We start from the raw sequence: 16,269 nt of genomic DNA on the forward strand, positions 1-16,269 counted from the left end.
TTGAGTTTTTATTTTTGAATAATGAAAGATTTAAAGCCACAGATAATAATTTCACCATATGCTTTACATCACTGGTATACAAAGAGCTTAACTACTTAACCACCAAACAAAACTTATTTTATTGTTTGCAAAAAGTTTTGATCACTTTAAATTAGGCACTATATATCTTATGTATCCAACGAAGGTTAAAGTCAAGGGCAACTGGACTTGGTTGGAGATACTGGAAGACGTTTCGTCCCTCATCCAAAGGACTTCTTCAGTTCTGACTGACTGGCAGGGAAACTCAGCTATTTAACCTCAGCAGAGTCTTGACCTGAGGAGTTGGCCCTTCTGTGTTGAGCCATGCGTTTGTGTAGTGGTTGTTTAGTCTCCCCAGTATACAGGTCTGTGCATTCCTCACTGCATTGGACCGCATCTTATGTATGGATTTTATTGTACAGTGTTTTATTATTGAGTTTTATGTGGCATTTGCTTGTCTGTTTTATGTTATGTCTTTTTATGTGGTGACATTGCACTTTGAGCTTCTTGCAAATTCTTTTCTAATGTGGTTTTATACTGCAAATGGCTAATAAAGTGAATCTGAATCTAAACCTAGTGCTAATCCTTGTAACATAGGGAGGCCCGAAGCTGCCACAAATGCTCAATAAATAAATAAAAATTACTTTAAATGCACCAAAAGTACATAAAAAATACATTGTGGCATTAATTAAATTATACAATGCAAAAATTTATATATCTCTTTTGATTTGCTTCGTTATATATTCATCATTAATTACCTTATTTTTTTGTTTTTATGTTTATATGGTTTTTAATTGATTAGTCCTTTTTAAGTGCATTCATTTGTACTGTTTTAGGCAGCTTAAATGCACTGGTACTTAAAAGTGAATTTTTATTCCTGACAATAATGAATGCTTTAAAGCCAAAAGATCAAAATCAAAAAATGCTCAATAAATTAAAAACCTTCTATTAAATGCACCAAAAATACCTTTAAAATACTTTAGACGGCGCTGTGCACGGCTGCCTTGTGTTTGGTGTGTTTTGTTTGTTAGGTTAATTACCCGGTGTCATCTCTACTCAATCCTCAGGAATTGTTTATAAAGTTCAGCGGCCAGTCAAGTCGATAATCATGGTCCATAATGAAGAAGTGTGATCAGCCTCCACATCATAGCCTAAATTGGGAACCAAAACTGATCTGGGAATGTGTCCACCTGTAAACTGTGTGTCAACCCAGATACTATTTTCTTGCATTGTGGTAAATTTATGGGGTAATTTTCCTGAAATGCAAAGCATTGGTTTAGTTTCAACGGTGGAGGGGACTAATGAAGAGGAAGAAATTTTAAGCATTAAAGACTTAATTTTATGCATTCTGGTGAAAATGTCTGCACCAATTTATGGTTTATCTTTATCTATATAATGGGAAACTATTCAAGCGGTAGGTGACAATTCAAAATATAAAAAATTAATAGAATATAATACAGTAAGGCTTTCGGGCATTCTGTAGCTATTGCTATTATCTACCCTGGGTAGAGAAGGGGGATGAGAGGGAGGGCTCAGAGGACTGGAGGACACAGGTTTCATCTGGGATACATGGAAGGTGGGGTGGATACGGAGAGAGGCAGGGTGTTTAAAGCTGGATTAATGATTGATAGGATCTGCAAGAAACCAATGAAACGAGGGCCCAATTTCTTGGACTCGACTTTAAAGGGGAGACTCTTTGCATTGAGCCATGATCTATGATCTGGAGTTTAGCTAGGGGCTGGTTTGCGGTGTTGGATTGCCTGCTTTTGCATCCTGGTGGAAGCGGGAGGTAAGGCCGTCCTGGTCTTTCTCCAGATTTGAAAGCAGTGCCGCATGTGGGCTTGAACTAGTGTTGTCAACTGAGAACACTATAGACAGGGCATCAGGCTTGGTTTTGCGAACCGCTGCGATATGACAGGGTGAAATTAAATCTATCAAAGAATAGAGCCCACCTGGCCTGTCTTGTTTGAGCTCCTGAAAGGCGGCTTCCGCCTCCTTGGTCCAGGAAAAAGGGACAGAGGATGAGGTTAGAGCAGTGAGGGTAGCAGCAATGCGACTGAAGCTCTAAATACACCTTCTATAGAAGTTTGAAAACCCTAATAGACATGGGGCCAGATTTACTAACATCCCGATTAAAGAGTACTAAATTGCATGTGCATTCTAAAATGTTGCACATGCAATTGTTGTACCTGTTATGGGTGATCAACTAAGAATTATTGCGTAGATGACAACAGGCGCAAACACAATGGAGGTGGCAGTATTTAAGGGTCTGATCACCAAAGGGATAGAAGATTTGGAGTGGCGGTTCATCTTGCACACAGGTAGTGCATGCAACCGAAGCTCCACTCCCCAGCAGCAGGTTGTCCAATCTTTCCTGCCCAGAGCACAAAACAATAGACAAGTATATACAGGACTCTGGCAGCAGGTATAATCATCATCGTCAGTAGGGTCCGGTTTCTTTTTGTGGATAAAAAAGACGGCACACTCACGCCATGTATAGATAACAGAGGTCTTCACAGTCAAAAATAAGTATCCCTATCCCTTATTCAAATCTGCCTTTGCCTCGCTGCACGGAGCCACCATATTCACAAAACTAGACCTGTTCAATGCTTATCACCTGGTCCGCATTCCTAAAGGAGATGAATGGAAAACCTCATTCAACAGCCTGCTGGGACATTTTGAATATTTGGTTATGCCATTTGGTCTGTCAAATGACCCTGCCATTTTCCAGGTCCTAGTTAATGATGTCCTCACACTGTTTGTGTACCTAGACGACATCCTGATCTACTCTAAGGGCCAGATTTACTAAAGGTTTGCACGAGTAAAAACGTGTGCAAACCTGATATCGCCAGCAGTAATCTGATCTACGAACGGTGTGCACGGAGAATGACGTCTTTCAAAAGTGCAAGATAGCACCTGTGGTTCATTTGGTACTTTTGCCTTAATGAATATGCAATTTGGGGCGTTTCAGTTTTATTGTGCAAAGTAATGGGAGGGTAACATGCAAATACATTCATTTACTACATGCAATGTGATCTAACAGCCTAAAGGCAATTTCATGTGAGTGCAACAGCATCTGTATTTAATACGTTTGAAAGGAAGGTGCAAAAGTGTTGCTGAGATGGCTGCTGTTATCGTTGTGAGAAGGAGACACAGCCGTGTTGAAAGAAGACGTAGAGAAATTAATAATATTAGATGATAATATTCTATATCCATATATAGACATAAAATTATTTTATTTTATTTATTCGATGAACTATATGAAAGCAATTTTCGTTTCAACCTGACTTTTTTTCTCTGTGAGATGGAAGAATTTAGAAAGTTGCGTGGCGATGCGGAGAGCCCCCAGCTGCAGTAGTGCACAGATCAGGCGTAAAATCCATCCAGCCAGAGGGAAGGATCACCCACTGTTCACAGCGCACCGGTCATATTAGCGACACAACCCACTGTATGTATCGCAGAGGGAATGGGGCGTTGGGGCGTACAGGGCCAGGGACAGGAGATTGCGGGACGACCGGGCACGCTGCGGACGGTCGGTGATTGTTCCCTCTGGATGGATGAAGCTGGCATTTCCTCGCGTCGGGGTCATTCTAGCATGCTGTAGCTGTTTCTGCTGGGGTTTCCCAAAGCAGTTTTTCAGGGATGCTGTCCCAAGCACCAGGATGGGCAGGTACAGACAATTTCCACATACTCGGGACGCACTAAATGAAACAAACCAAGGTTTTTACGTGGTAGCTGATTTCTTCCCTCCCGACTCTCCTTGGCGGAAACCATTAAAACACTCAAAACACTCATTTAAATGTGCACATACTGGCTGCTTGTATGTTGTGAATGTTGTGTGTTTTGTGTTACGTAGGCTACTGTTGCAAACATGCTGCTCTTAACTAATTGCCCCTAGTGTATTAATAAAGTTGATTAAATTGAATTGTTACAAACGGCTCCCAAAAGTGGGCAGCCGAAGCCAGAGAAGTGGAGGCTTGTGGGTAGGAGGTGGGGCTAATGCAGCGGTTGCCGGTTTTAAATGAGTGGAAAGTGCAGCGATCTGATTGGTAAGAACCTGTACTTGATTAAGCAGTAGTTGGCTGTTGTCGGACTATGTTTTAAACTGCTGGTTATGTTGTCCAAAAAGAACGCCTTAAATTACTGTGTGGAGGCAGGGACCCGGTATATGAGGCTGAGCATGGGGAGACTGACGGCTGGCAGCTGGTAACTGGCTCCTGCAAACCTGACTGCACTCCTGCATTGAGGCCCACAGGGGAAGGTGAGAGATAGTGAGAGACATACGTAGAATGCCCTACACAGGAAGAGCACTTTCACTACAGGAGAGCTCATGAACATCATGGAAACAATGCCAGCGGATTTATTTCCCACTTTTGTTGATTAAGGCATCTTTTAAATGATTTTGTAGCTCAGGTGGTGTTGGTCAGTAATTGTAGGGTCCCATCCCTCGCTGTAAACCCGAACACACTACTAACTCAAAAGCATTTGGAGTTCAGCAATCAACACCAGCTAATAAGTAAACCCAACACCAAACAACTAAGTTTTCTTAACGAGTGAATGTTGTTTGAATCATATGTCAATCATTGTTTTTGAGTGAATATTGATTATTTTGAATTATTTGAGATTATGTGGACTTCATGAATGTTATACTGCATAGATTTGAAAGACTTGAGTTAAGGTGTTTAAATGAACACACCAGCATAATTTGGTCATACTAGGATGTTTCATTATTAAAAGAAAATGAAGTGTTTCTTCTTCCCTCAGTGGTAATGGTTAGGAATGTGGTTTGTGTTCATGTTTTCCTGTTTAAGTCTGTTTTTGGTTCTGTGTTCCTCTGTGTAGGCTTGTTTATTATTTTATTCATTTGCATGTTTTAGTTTAATATCTGTCTTGTCTCTTAGTTCTTAGTCCTGTGTTTTAGTTCATTGCCTCAGTTCTTAGTCTAATGTTTGTCTTGTTTAGGGTTTTGTAGCTGAGTTTATTTTTATGTTTTATTTGCATGATTTTTACATGTTTGAGTCCTTAGTCCTATGTCTCCATGTTTTAGTGTAGTCCTGTCTCCTGTTTGGTCCTGGCTCTGTTCCCTGCCCTGATTTGTGGTCTTTCCATGTTTATTAGTAGATCTGTCTGGTGTGTTCTCGTGTGCATTACTTCCTGTTTTACTTTGTAGTATTCAGTTCTCATGAGTCCTTGTCTAGCTTTGTTTCTGTGCTCTGGATTATTACTGCCTTTTGGATTTTCCTCAGTTTTGGACTTTACCTTGTGATCCCACCTAAGCTTGTCTCAGTCAGGTTTATGAGTTAATAAATATTTTGAACTGCACCTTCCTTGTGTATTGTCTGCATTTGGGTCCACGCCTCTACTACCTGCAGCTGCACTCAGCCTTATCCCATGACAGGTAACAACATGAATCTACATACAACTTTGTGATTGTGTTTGCATGTCTGCAGGAGTTCCATCGTCACCATTACTTCTGTTGAACCTACAGAGTCAATTCAACTGCGAGCTTGACACTGCAGCTGATTACCCTGTACAGGTGGATGGCCTCACTGACAGGCACAGTGGAGAGCCCAAGGATTCATGAGCTCCAGGTAAGTTTAAGATTAATTTTGCCATAGCCACAATGTTGATCACATAATGTGCAGTCATTTATATTGTTCCATTGCATCACCTGCTTATTTTAAACAATTGCCATAAGTTAGGGAGTAATATTATGCATGTTAACTTTTGGCTGTTTTGTTTTTTTCAATATAAAATAAAGTGCAGGTAGTAAAAGTAAAGTTTGTTCAGCTCTAAGGGCGCTGCTATTTTCTAAACCCCAAGGTAATGTCTTCAGATAGCTTGTTTTATTTGACCGACAGTCCAAAAATCGCAAGAGATGCATTGTACTATCCCTTAACACAAAGAAATCTCATAAATAATTTGGGAATAGAGTGTTCAAAATTGTTGTCTAAAAAATTAAAACAAAGTAATTACCAATTGTTGCTGGTTATTGTGACAGTACATGTGAAACTGGTTTTGCACATCTGTGGATTGCATCCTGTCAACTTGTGGGTCACGTGTGCACAGTGTGAGTAAAGACTACAACCTACCATAACCCATCACCCCCACTGCTAATCATTCAAAACATAGTCAGACATGACGTTGCAGAGATGTGGGGCAGCCCTTACTCTGAAAGGAAGATTTGACATAGGTCTATAGTTGTCTAACACAGAGGTATCCAGAGTACCTGCTCTATATGAGAAGTGAAATTGAATTGAAACAATTCTTTTAAAATGTGTATAAAATGACTGTACTTTGTTATGAAATTGCACTGAAATATTCAAATTTGCTGAGTGTAATGTTAGGTTTCTCACGACACGTTGTGTCACAGCTTGCACAGACGGCTGCCCTCGGTAGCCGAACAGCACGTGTAATGTAATCCTTCTAAAAAAGCATTTGGGACCATTTGACTGTTTTTTAGTAATTATGTTTTAGAATTTGTAATTAGAATTTAATTCTGTGTTGTTGAGTGGGCTATTAACCAGTTTAGGCTACTAAAGCTGTGGACAATTGACTTGATTGTGGGGAGGAGTTAACCCTGAATGGGCTGTGTCTCTGCACTTAAGAGTAAGTCACTACAGCTGCAAGTCAGGCCCGGCAAGCGAAGACCCTGTTGAACAAAGACAAAGGGGGTCTCTCTGCGGGAGTCCAGAAGTTACATCGCATTCTGCTGATCGTAGCAATGTGTCTTACCGCCATCACTGTCAGGACATCTGACTGGAGAAGTCTTGGACCACATAGGACCCTCTGCACGACATTCCAACCTATCCAATCTACTCTACACGAAGCTCTCTACCAACTCAGACCATGAAGTGATGTGGGGACTCTGGAGCTGCCAGTCGGCAGTCAAAAAGGCAGGCACTATTTCATCCTATGCCTTCCTCCAGACTCTCCACTTTCTGGCCCTTACAGAGACTTGGATCACCCCTGAGAACACCACCTCTCCAGCTACCCTTGCAGCGGCCTACTCGTTGTCACACATTCCAAGAAGGCAGGGAGGGGGGCTGGACTCTTGCCAAAGTGGTCCTACCAGGTCCTTCCCCTGGAGCACTTGACCAGATACGCATTCAACACTGTCTCTGTCATCTGTCCAATTAAGCATAACTTTGCTGTGATTTATCATCCATGCCCTCCTCGGCTGCTTTAATGAAGATGGCACACAAACCGTAGTCCTGGGTGACTTCTAGCCAGAGAGGTTGCACTCACCTGAATTTAAAGATTTTTTGACAGACCCAGTGCGTGCTGGAGGTCACATTCTGATGAAGCCATCAGAACCACGTCATCTGCAAAAAGCAGAGATTCTACTGGACACCTCACCTCGGTGGCGCCTTAAGATCCTGTCTGTGAATATCACAAACTGGGTCGGAGATGTCGAGCAACAATGGTGGAGTCCAACACCCTCTGCAAACGTGTTTGACTTTCTGCCAAGAATACTGACACAGCTCTCACTTTGGTTATATGAGGACCAGATGGCTCGTAGAAATGGCCCCGGTACCCCAACAAGATCCCCACCCCCAACACCCTGCAAGGGTCATAATCCGTATCGCTCCTCCTGAATCTGTGGTTCGACTATCAGTCAGAGCCTCCTTTCCAGCACCCTTAAATAAACATGCCCAGCAAGGCTGTCCATTGTGAAACCTCAATAATTGGAACCCCTTGGGGGGAAATGAGAACCACCACCCGGTCTGCCACTCCACAAGTACTGTCCCCCGATGTCCACGTGAGATTGAAGATGTGTCAGCCAGGCCTTTTCCTTCCTGAGTTGTCCAATGGTTGCCGGAACGTCCTTGAGGCCAACTTAAAGTCCTTCTCCATAGTCTCCCCAAACTCCTTCCACACCCAGGTTTTTGCTTCGAAAGTATGTCCTGCTATTTGGGCCATAAGCACAGACAACGCTGACAGCCTTCCTCTAGCTGAAGTTAGTCCATAAAAAAACAATCCTCTTAAACTCCAACAAAGTGCTGCTCAGTCTAGGAGTGATTATCCTCACACTTGCCTGCTCCATATCCAAGAGTTTGGTTCTAGGGCCAGTGTTGTGCGCACAGTTTAGTCAAACTACTGTATGTCCAGTTGGTGTTACTCAACCTCCTCCACTAGTTCAGGCTGCTTCTCTACCAAAGAGAAGACAAACAATGAGGCCAAAGCCTGGTTGCATGAGAGTACCCCAGTAGTGGTCTTCATTTGGTCTTCAAATTGCTTGTAGTCTGGCTTTAGTTTTTATTTTTAACTCAGACTATTTGGCCACGAGAAATCCTTCCAGAAGCTTCTGAACCAAAAAACAACACAGCTTTTTAGGGAGAGGGGAACAGGTAAACCCTTTCACAAATGTGTGGCTGCCAGATTCATTCTGATGGATAAATGATAACACAAAAATGGACGCACATATGATCAATCTCTTTTGACTGGTATATAAACCTCTGAGGAAGAAGGGCTGATGCCCACAGCTAGACAGTGGCTGGAGGGGAAGTCCAAAGCCTAAAATCTAACTACCATAAAACATATGATCTACAAAATATACCTTTCTTTTTTATTAAGCTATCTTGTCAATATTTTAACCTCTTAACAGTATTTCTGTCAGTTAGGAGTCAGTAAGAACATTTGAGTTCTTTGATAATGAGGTCAGCCTGCTTCTGTGGGCGTCTCTGACTTGAAAGCTTTAAGACGCAGAAGCAGAGTTTCAGTTCAGTCTGTCTACAGCAGGACAGCAGATGAATGTAAAGATTCATACAAGGTCATAAACTATTTAGTTTCTTACATTCTGTTGACTTAAATCCGAGAATGGTGAGTGTAAGGTATTTGCTCATTGCTCCTGAAAATTCACTTATTTTTGTTTAGATTGCTACAATATTTGTGGAAATGTAATATGATTGGTGCAACTAGTTCTACCTGTAAACAGTGTTTATTTTTTTGTTTTACGAGTCAAAAACAGCATCATGGTAAACTCAACTCAGATTTCATACTTTGTATTGAGTGCCTACTTTTACAGCGACAATTTTAAATATTTATATTTTGTGATTGTCATGTCTTTATATATGTTAATTGTTGCTGTCAACACGTCTCTCATTGTGGTTATCTGTATGAACAGAAGCTTACATGAACCTATGTACCTTTTTCTGTGCAGCCTGTTTGTAAATGAGCTGTATGGTAGTACAGGGTTGTTTCCATTCCTTCTGCTTCAGATTCTCTCTGACATTCACACTGTTTCTGCTCCCTTTTGTTTCCTGCTGATTTTCTGTTTATACTCTTATGCAAGTGTAGAATTTAATAACTTAGCCATCATGTCTTATGACAGATATCTTGCTATCTGTTATCCTTTACAATATAACACACGTATGACATTTAAGAAGGTTGTCTTGCTTATTGGTGTATCATGGTTATACTCATTTTTCATAACTGTTGTCATGGCATCTTTAAGTTCCTCTTTACAGCTGTGTGGGAACATCATTAACAAAGTGTACTGTGACAACTACTCTGTTGTTAAACTGGCCTGCTCTGACACCACAGCCAATAACATTTATGGACTTATTGTCACATCTTTCTCAATTTTATGTCCTGTATCTCTAATCTTTTACACGTACATGAGGATTCTTAAAGTGTGTTTTTCTGGTTCTAAACAGACCAGACAAAAAGCTGTCAGTACCTGCACTCCTCACCTTGCTTCTCTCTTGAACTTTTGTTTTGGTTGTTTCTTTGAAGTATTTCAGAGTAGGTTTAACATGAACAGTGTACCAAACATGTTGCGAATATTTTTATCATTATATTTCCTTACATGTCAGCCCCTTTTCAACCCTGTGATGTATGGACTGAATTTGACCAAAATCCGTAACATGTGTAAAAGTCTGGTCTTTGCTAAAATGTAAGATGTCTAACAGATTTTGTAAGCTTGACCAGTGAGGGGTGGGGGGGGGGGGAGCACAAATATGCATAATCTTTGTGGTCAAATTTAAATAATTCACAATAAGAATATTCATGTCATTCTTAATACAAAGATAAAAACCATGCAAAGTCAACAGAGATAAATATTGTAATTTTTTGAGTTAACCAAAGTAACTTTGCTAATTTGGGTCATTTGTAAAGTGTTAAAAACTAACCCAAACCAGCTGGAGAAACCATGACTCACTTTCACTGGAGACATAATAAATATTTGATGCATAATGTGTGTTATTTTTTTGTGAGGGGTAAGGAAATTTGCTTTCCACTGGTGAACACTTCAATCAGAATCAAATACTTTATGGATCCCTGAGGGGAAATCCTTTGTTACAATTGCTCACTTGCATATCAAGGTATAAATGAATAGTACTAATAAGAGAAAGTAGGTAAGTAGAAAATAATACGAAAAATACCAGTGGGGGGGGGGATATAAAGTTGTTGGGTTTTTTTTTAGTAACAGAATCGTAGTGATAAATAGTAGTAGTGAATTAAAAAGTCATAGTAATAAGTACTGGTAAAGTTGACTTGGAATGGATCAGATTAACCAGAAACAGATAATATTGCACAATATGTCAGGTATTGCACTACAAGGTCTGTTACTGACTAATAGGTTGGTCTCTGACACTTTGAGGGAGGAGTTAAAGAGTTTGATGGAATGACTTCCTGTGGCCTTGTGTGGTGCATTTAAGACGGATGAGTCTCTCACTGAAAGTTCTCCTGTTTTTGAGCAGCACATTATGAAGTGGGTGGGAATTTGCCTTGGTATATATGGGTGCTTAGCAGTTCACATAAACCTAAATGTAGAAATATAAGAAAGTAAAAAGAAGATACAAGAAAAACGTAGCGCAGAGTCCGATATCGATCCCCACCAGTAGCTGAAGTTTATCCAGTTTGTTGCACAGTGAGCGCACGAGAGAAAAATTCCTGGTAGCGGCGTGCAATGTCCTCTTCAGTGTAATCTCACCAGCGCACCGGACCTCCTCTTTCTCCAGCGTTTTATCTCTGGAACAAAGGACAGTAAAGCCTTGAATGTCTAATAGTTCCACTGACGACGCGAGAAAGGTGAGAAATAAATCCGCTGGTGTTGTTTCCCTGATGTTCATGAGCTTTTCTCTGGTCAAAGAACTGCGGGTGTCACAGCAGAAAACTAAGTTTACAAAGAAAAACAAAGAGAGCGCACCAAGATACACATCACTGTCCTGAGCGTCGCCATTTTCCCTTATGTCAAGACAGTCTGTTCCTGTGATCCTTAGGGTTTTTTTCAGTGTCCCAGGCAGTGGTCCAGAATAGTTAAGAAATATGAAAACGATCTGCAAACGATCTCATCTTACTAGAATCATTGATAGGTTTGTTTTCATGGCCTTGTAAGGAAATCAGGAAGTCCTTGCTAATTTGTGTCACAATTTATATTCAACTGTTTTTTGTCGACGTGGCCAATCAGATTTCACTTGCCTTTATTAGTGGGACATCGGGGAGGGGATTTTGGTCTAACTCTGCTACTCGGGACAGTGTCCCTATGTGGCACCCTCTTTAGGCCCCCACTCAGAGATTCCAAGATGGCCAGCTATTCTTAACTGTTGTTGACAGACAACGGTCAACCTTCCTCCCAGTTGGTGTTACTCAACCTCCTCCACTAGTTCAGACTATTTCTCTACCAAAGAGAAGACCACCAATGAGGCCAAAGCCTGGTTACATGAGGGGATTTCCACTCCATTCTTAAAATTGCTTATAGTCTGGCTTTTTGCCTCAGACTAGTTTCCCACACAAGAACCTGCCAGATGCTGCTAACCCTAAAAACAACTCAGGGTTCAGGGTGATGGGAACAGGTAAACCCTTTCACTCTGACAATGTGTTGAATCTGGGAGGGGCTCCCCGGGGATTCATTCTGACGGAGAAGCGATAACACAATTTGGATGGAGGAATGATTCATTTATCTCCCTTGATTGGCAGATAAACCTCTGAGGAAGTTTGTGTTTGGGGAGGGGGGCATTAGAGTGAGTGACAGTGCCCTGTTGAGGAAGCTGTGCTCTTTCAAAAATCTTCAACCATCTCCACTGTCTTCTGAGGGTTGAGCTCTAGACTTTTCTGGCTGCGCTATGTCAACAGATGGTCCATCTGCCACCTGTAGGTAGACTCATTCCCACCAGAGATGAGCCCAATGAGGGTGGTGTCGTCCGCAAACTTCAGGAGCTTGATGGACTGGTGACTGGATGTGCAGCTCTTTGTGTACAGGGAGAGAAGCAGCTTCACGTGCTGTTTCCTGTCTGTGTGTGCTGGCCTGTCTGCAGCTGGAGTCAGCTGGGAGAGCTTGTCCTGCAGCAGGGCCGGGATGATGGTGTTGAAAGCAGAGCTGAAATTCACAAACGGGATCCTGGCGTAGGTTCCTGGGGAGTCCAGGTGCTGGAGGATGTAGTGAAGGGCCGTGTTCACTGCATCATCTACAGACCTGTTGGCTCTGTAGGGAAACTGCAGGGGGTCCAGGAGTGGGTCTGTAATGGACTGAAGGTGGGACAACACAAGGCGCTCAAAAGACTTCATTACCACAGAGGTCAGAGCGACGGGTCTGTAGTCATTTAGTCCTGTGGTCCTTGTTTTTTGGGGGACAGGGATGATGGTGGAGACTTTGAAACAGGCTGGCACGTGGCATGTTTCCAGTGAGGTGTTAAAAATGTCTGTGAACACCAGCACACAACAGGGCTCGGGTCTCCACTGTCACTGACTCTAATGCCCCCCCTCCCCAAACATAAACACACTCATACACACTCCTGACCCCACACTTTACAACAATGCTCAACTGTGCTTTATGCTGAAGTTGTGTCATGTTTTGCACATACTTGTCAGCACTGTATTATCCTATTATTGTAATTTTTGTATACTTGTAATTTTTTTTACCTCCTTACGTTTTATATATTCCTATTTATGTTCATGCGTTCTGGAAGCACCAATTTATACCAAGGCAAATTCCTAGCATGTGAAAATGTACCTGGCAATAAAATTGATTCAGATTCTGATTAACATTTCCCAGTAAAGGCAAAACTTATTTTAAAAGCAAATATACTGCACCTTTATTTTTACTAAGCTAGCTTAGCAATATTAAACCTCCTAAAAGTTAGCTTTTACATCAATTAGAAATCAGTGTCAATATTTGAGTTCTTTGATAATGAGGTCAGCCTGCTTCTGTGGGCGTCTCCTGACTTGAAAGTTTTAAGAAGCAGAAGCAGAGTTTCAGTTCAGTTGGGAGAGACTCAATCTGTCTGTGTTTAGTTTCTTATCTACACATTCTGTTGTCTTAAATACAAGAATGATGGTGGAAGGTATTTGTTGATTGCGCCTGAAAAATAATTTTAGTTTAGATTACTTCAGTATTTGTGGAAATGTAATTTGATTTGTGTAGTGTTTATTTTTTTTGTTTTACGAGTCAAAAACAGCATCATGGTAAACTCAACTCAGATTTCATACTTCATATTCAATGCCTATTTTTACAGTGACAATTTAAAATATTTATATTTTGTGATTGTCATGTCTTTATATATGTTAATTGTTGGTGCCAATCTTTTGCTCATTGTGGTTATCTGTATGAACAGAAGCTTACATGAACCTATGTACCTTTTTCTGTGCAGCCTGTTTGTAAATGAGCTGTATGGTAGTACAGGGATTGTTTCCATTCCTTCTGCTTCAGATTCTCTCTGACATTCACACTGTTTCTGCTCCCTTTTGTTTCCTGCAGATTTTCTGTTTATATTCTTATGGAAGTATAGAATTTGCCAACTTAGCCATCATGTCTTATGACAGATATCTTGCTATCTGTTATCCTTTACAATATAACACACGTATGACATTTAAGAAGGTTGTTGTGCTTATTGGTGTATCATGGTTATACCCATTTCTTATAAATGTTGTCACAGCATCTTTGCGTTCCCCTTTACAGCTGTGTGGGAACATTATCAATAAACTATACTGCGACAACTACTCTGTTGTTAAACTGGCCTGCTCTGACACCACAGCCAATAACATTTATGGATTCATTGTCACTTCTCTCACAATCTTATGTCCTGTATCTCTAATCCTTTACACTTACATGAGGATTCTTAAAGTGTGTTTTTCTGGTTCTAAACAGACCAGACAAAAAGCTGTCAGTACCTGCACTCCTCACCTTGCTTCTCTGCTCAACTTTTCTTTTGGTTGTTTCTTTGAAGTATTTCAGAGTAGGTTTAACATGAACAGTGTACCAAACATGTTGCGAATATTTTTATCATTATATTTCCTTACATGTCAGCCCCTTTTCAACCCTGTGATGTATGGACTGAATTTGTCCAAAATCCGTATCATATGTAAGAGTCTGAAATGTAGGATGTCCAACAGATTTTGTTAGCTTGAGCAGTAAATAATAATAATGTTCATCTCATTCTCATTACAAACATCTAAAAACATGCAAAGTCAATACAGATAAATATTGTAAGTTTGGTGCAGTCGTTTGAGTCATTTGCAAAGTGTTCAGTCTCACTTTCATAACTAACCCAAACCAGCTGGAAAAAACTAAACTCACGTCTCAATTTCTGAATACGTCATAAATAATTAATGCATGGATAATGTGTTTTTGTATTATTTTTTAGGGGGGTTAGGAAACTTACTTTCCTTTGGTGATCACTTGTTTTGATACTGCCTGTGCTACTTTCATTCATAGTCGGGCATTTGTCGGCAAATAAGGATGAAGTATACAATTTGTCATTAACAAAGGTGTAAAGTAACAAAGTGCATTCATATGTAATGTTTTAGGTGGTTTAAAGGCACTGGTAATTGAATTGAGTATTTAAAGTTGTGGTAATTTCACAATATATTTTACATCACTGGTATACGAAGAGCTTAACTTACACAACACACAATATGTATATTTTAATGTTTGTTCACAGACTGTAATGGAAAATATTAAGAGATACAAACAGTATTTGACAATATAAGTACGGAGACTTGTTACTAGTACTAATCCTTGTTTTTATATGGAGGACAGTCTGCCACAATCAAAAATGAGTACAGAAATCAAAAAATGGTCAATAAATAAAGATTACATAAAAAAATAAATGTAGGCATTAATTAAATAATACAGTAAGACATAAATTGATATCTCTTTTGATTTATTTATTTATTCACATTTGTAGTTGTAATTACCTTATTTATTTTCTTTTACAATTTTCAATTTAGGTTATCAATTAGTCCTTTTTCAAAATGTATTTATGCATTTATTTTAATATTTTTGTCTATGCCACACACCATTGTGTCCCTGAGCAAGACACTCCAGAGCAATTGTAAGTCGCTTTGGATAAAAGCGTCAGCTAAATGTATGTTTTTTCCTTTGCATGTTTTACCCTATTTATTTCCGCTAAGTTGTTTTTGATATTGTTTGTGCTACTGTGAATCACAGTGGGGAATTAAAGCACTCAAATAAGGGTGAAGTGTGCACATTGTCATAAACAAAGGTGTAAGGTAACAAAGTGCATTCATCTGTACTGTTTTAGGTGGTTTAAAGGCACTGGTACTTGAAGTGAGTATTTATTCTTGAGAATAATAAATGCTTAAAGCTGCAGACAGTAACTTCACCATATTACATCAGTGATTTACAAAGAGCTTAACTTAAACAACACACAAAATGTGTATTTTGATGTGTGTAAACATTCTAATTTTAAATGTAGATAATAATATATTACATATACACTGAATAAAATTATAAACCCAACATTTTTGTTTTTGCCCCCATTCATCATCAGTTGAACTCAAAGATCTAAGACTTTCTCTATGTGCACAAAAGGCCTGTTTCTCTCAAATATTGTTCACAAATCTGTCAAAATCTGTGTCAGTGAGCACTTCTCCTTTCCCGAGATAATCCATCCACCTCACAGGTGTGGCATATCAAGATCCTGATCAGACAGCATGGGTATTGCACAGGTGTGCCTTAGGCTGGCCACAATAAAAGGCCTTAAGCTTGATTTACACTCCTGCGTAGGGTCTTCGTGCGTAGCTGCGCCATAGGCTACACACGTAGCCAGGCATTTATACTTGGTTGTCCGTGTGTCCGTCAATCTGCAATTACACCCCCAAATGCTAGTCGGCAGTAGCGCTACAGCGTCCACTGCGATGACTTTTGCCGGCTGATCAGGCTAACTTCCGGTTTAGCCACCGTGTTAAAATCGCTGTTTTGGCTGCTAGTAAAAGTTACTTCAAAGCACGGGCACTTCCTGTCGGCTCGGAGGAATTGCAAGGCTACCCAGCCGACCAATCACAGAG

The 16,269-nt window shown here is 40.4% G+C and overlaps 1 protein-coding gene and 1 pseudogene across 1 annotated transcript; both read left to right on the forward strand.

Moving 5' to 3' along the window:
- The first annotated feature begins 8,916 nt into the window (after positions 1 to 8,916).
- Positions 8,917 to 9,920, forward strand: LOC119883606 (olfactory receptor 11A1-like). The gene has a single exon (XM_038694349.1). It carries the CDS (start codon positions 8,994 to 8,996, stop codon positions 9,918 to 9,920), a length of 927 nt encoding a protein of 308 aa, XP_038550277.1. The 5' UTR covers positions 8,917 to 8,993.
- A 3,481-nt stretch (positions 9,921 to 13,401) lies between these two features.
- Positions 13,402 to 14,362, forward strand: LOC119882515 (annotated as a pseudogene).
- Positions 14,363 to 16,269: the final 1,907 nt, after the last annotated feature.

The sequence above is a fragment of the Micropterus salmoides genome, unplaced genomic scaffold (assembly GCF_014851395.1).
Source record: "Micropterus salmoides isolate LMB-PRFRI ecotype aquatic unplaced genomic scaffold, ASM1485139v1 Ms_hic_scaffold_3, whole genome shotgun sequence".
Taxonomy (NCBI): Eukaryota; Metazoa; Chordata; class Actinopteri; order Centrarchiformes; family Centrarchidae; genus Micropterus; species Micropterus salmoides.

Coding starts and splice junctions, on each gene's coding strand:
- LOC119883606 (XM_038694349.1), top strand. CDS start 8,994: ATGGTAAACTCAACTCAGATTTCATACTTTGTATTGAGTGCCTACTTT.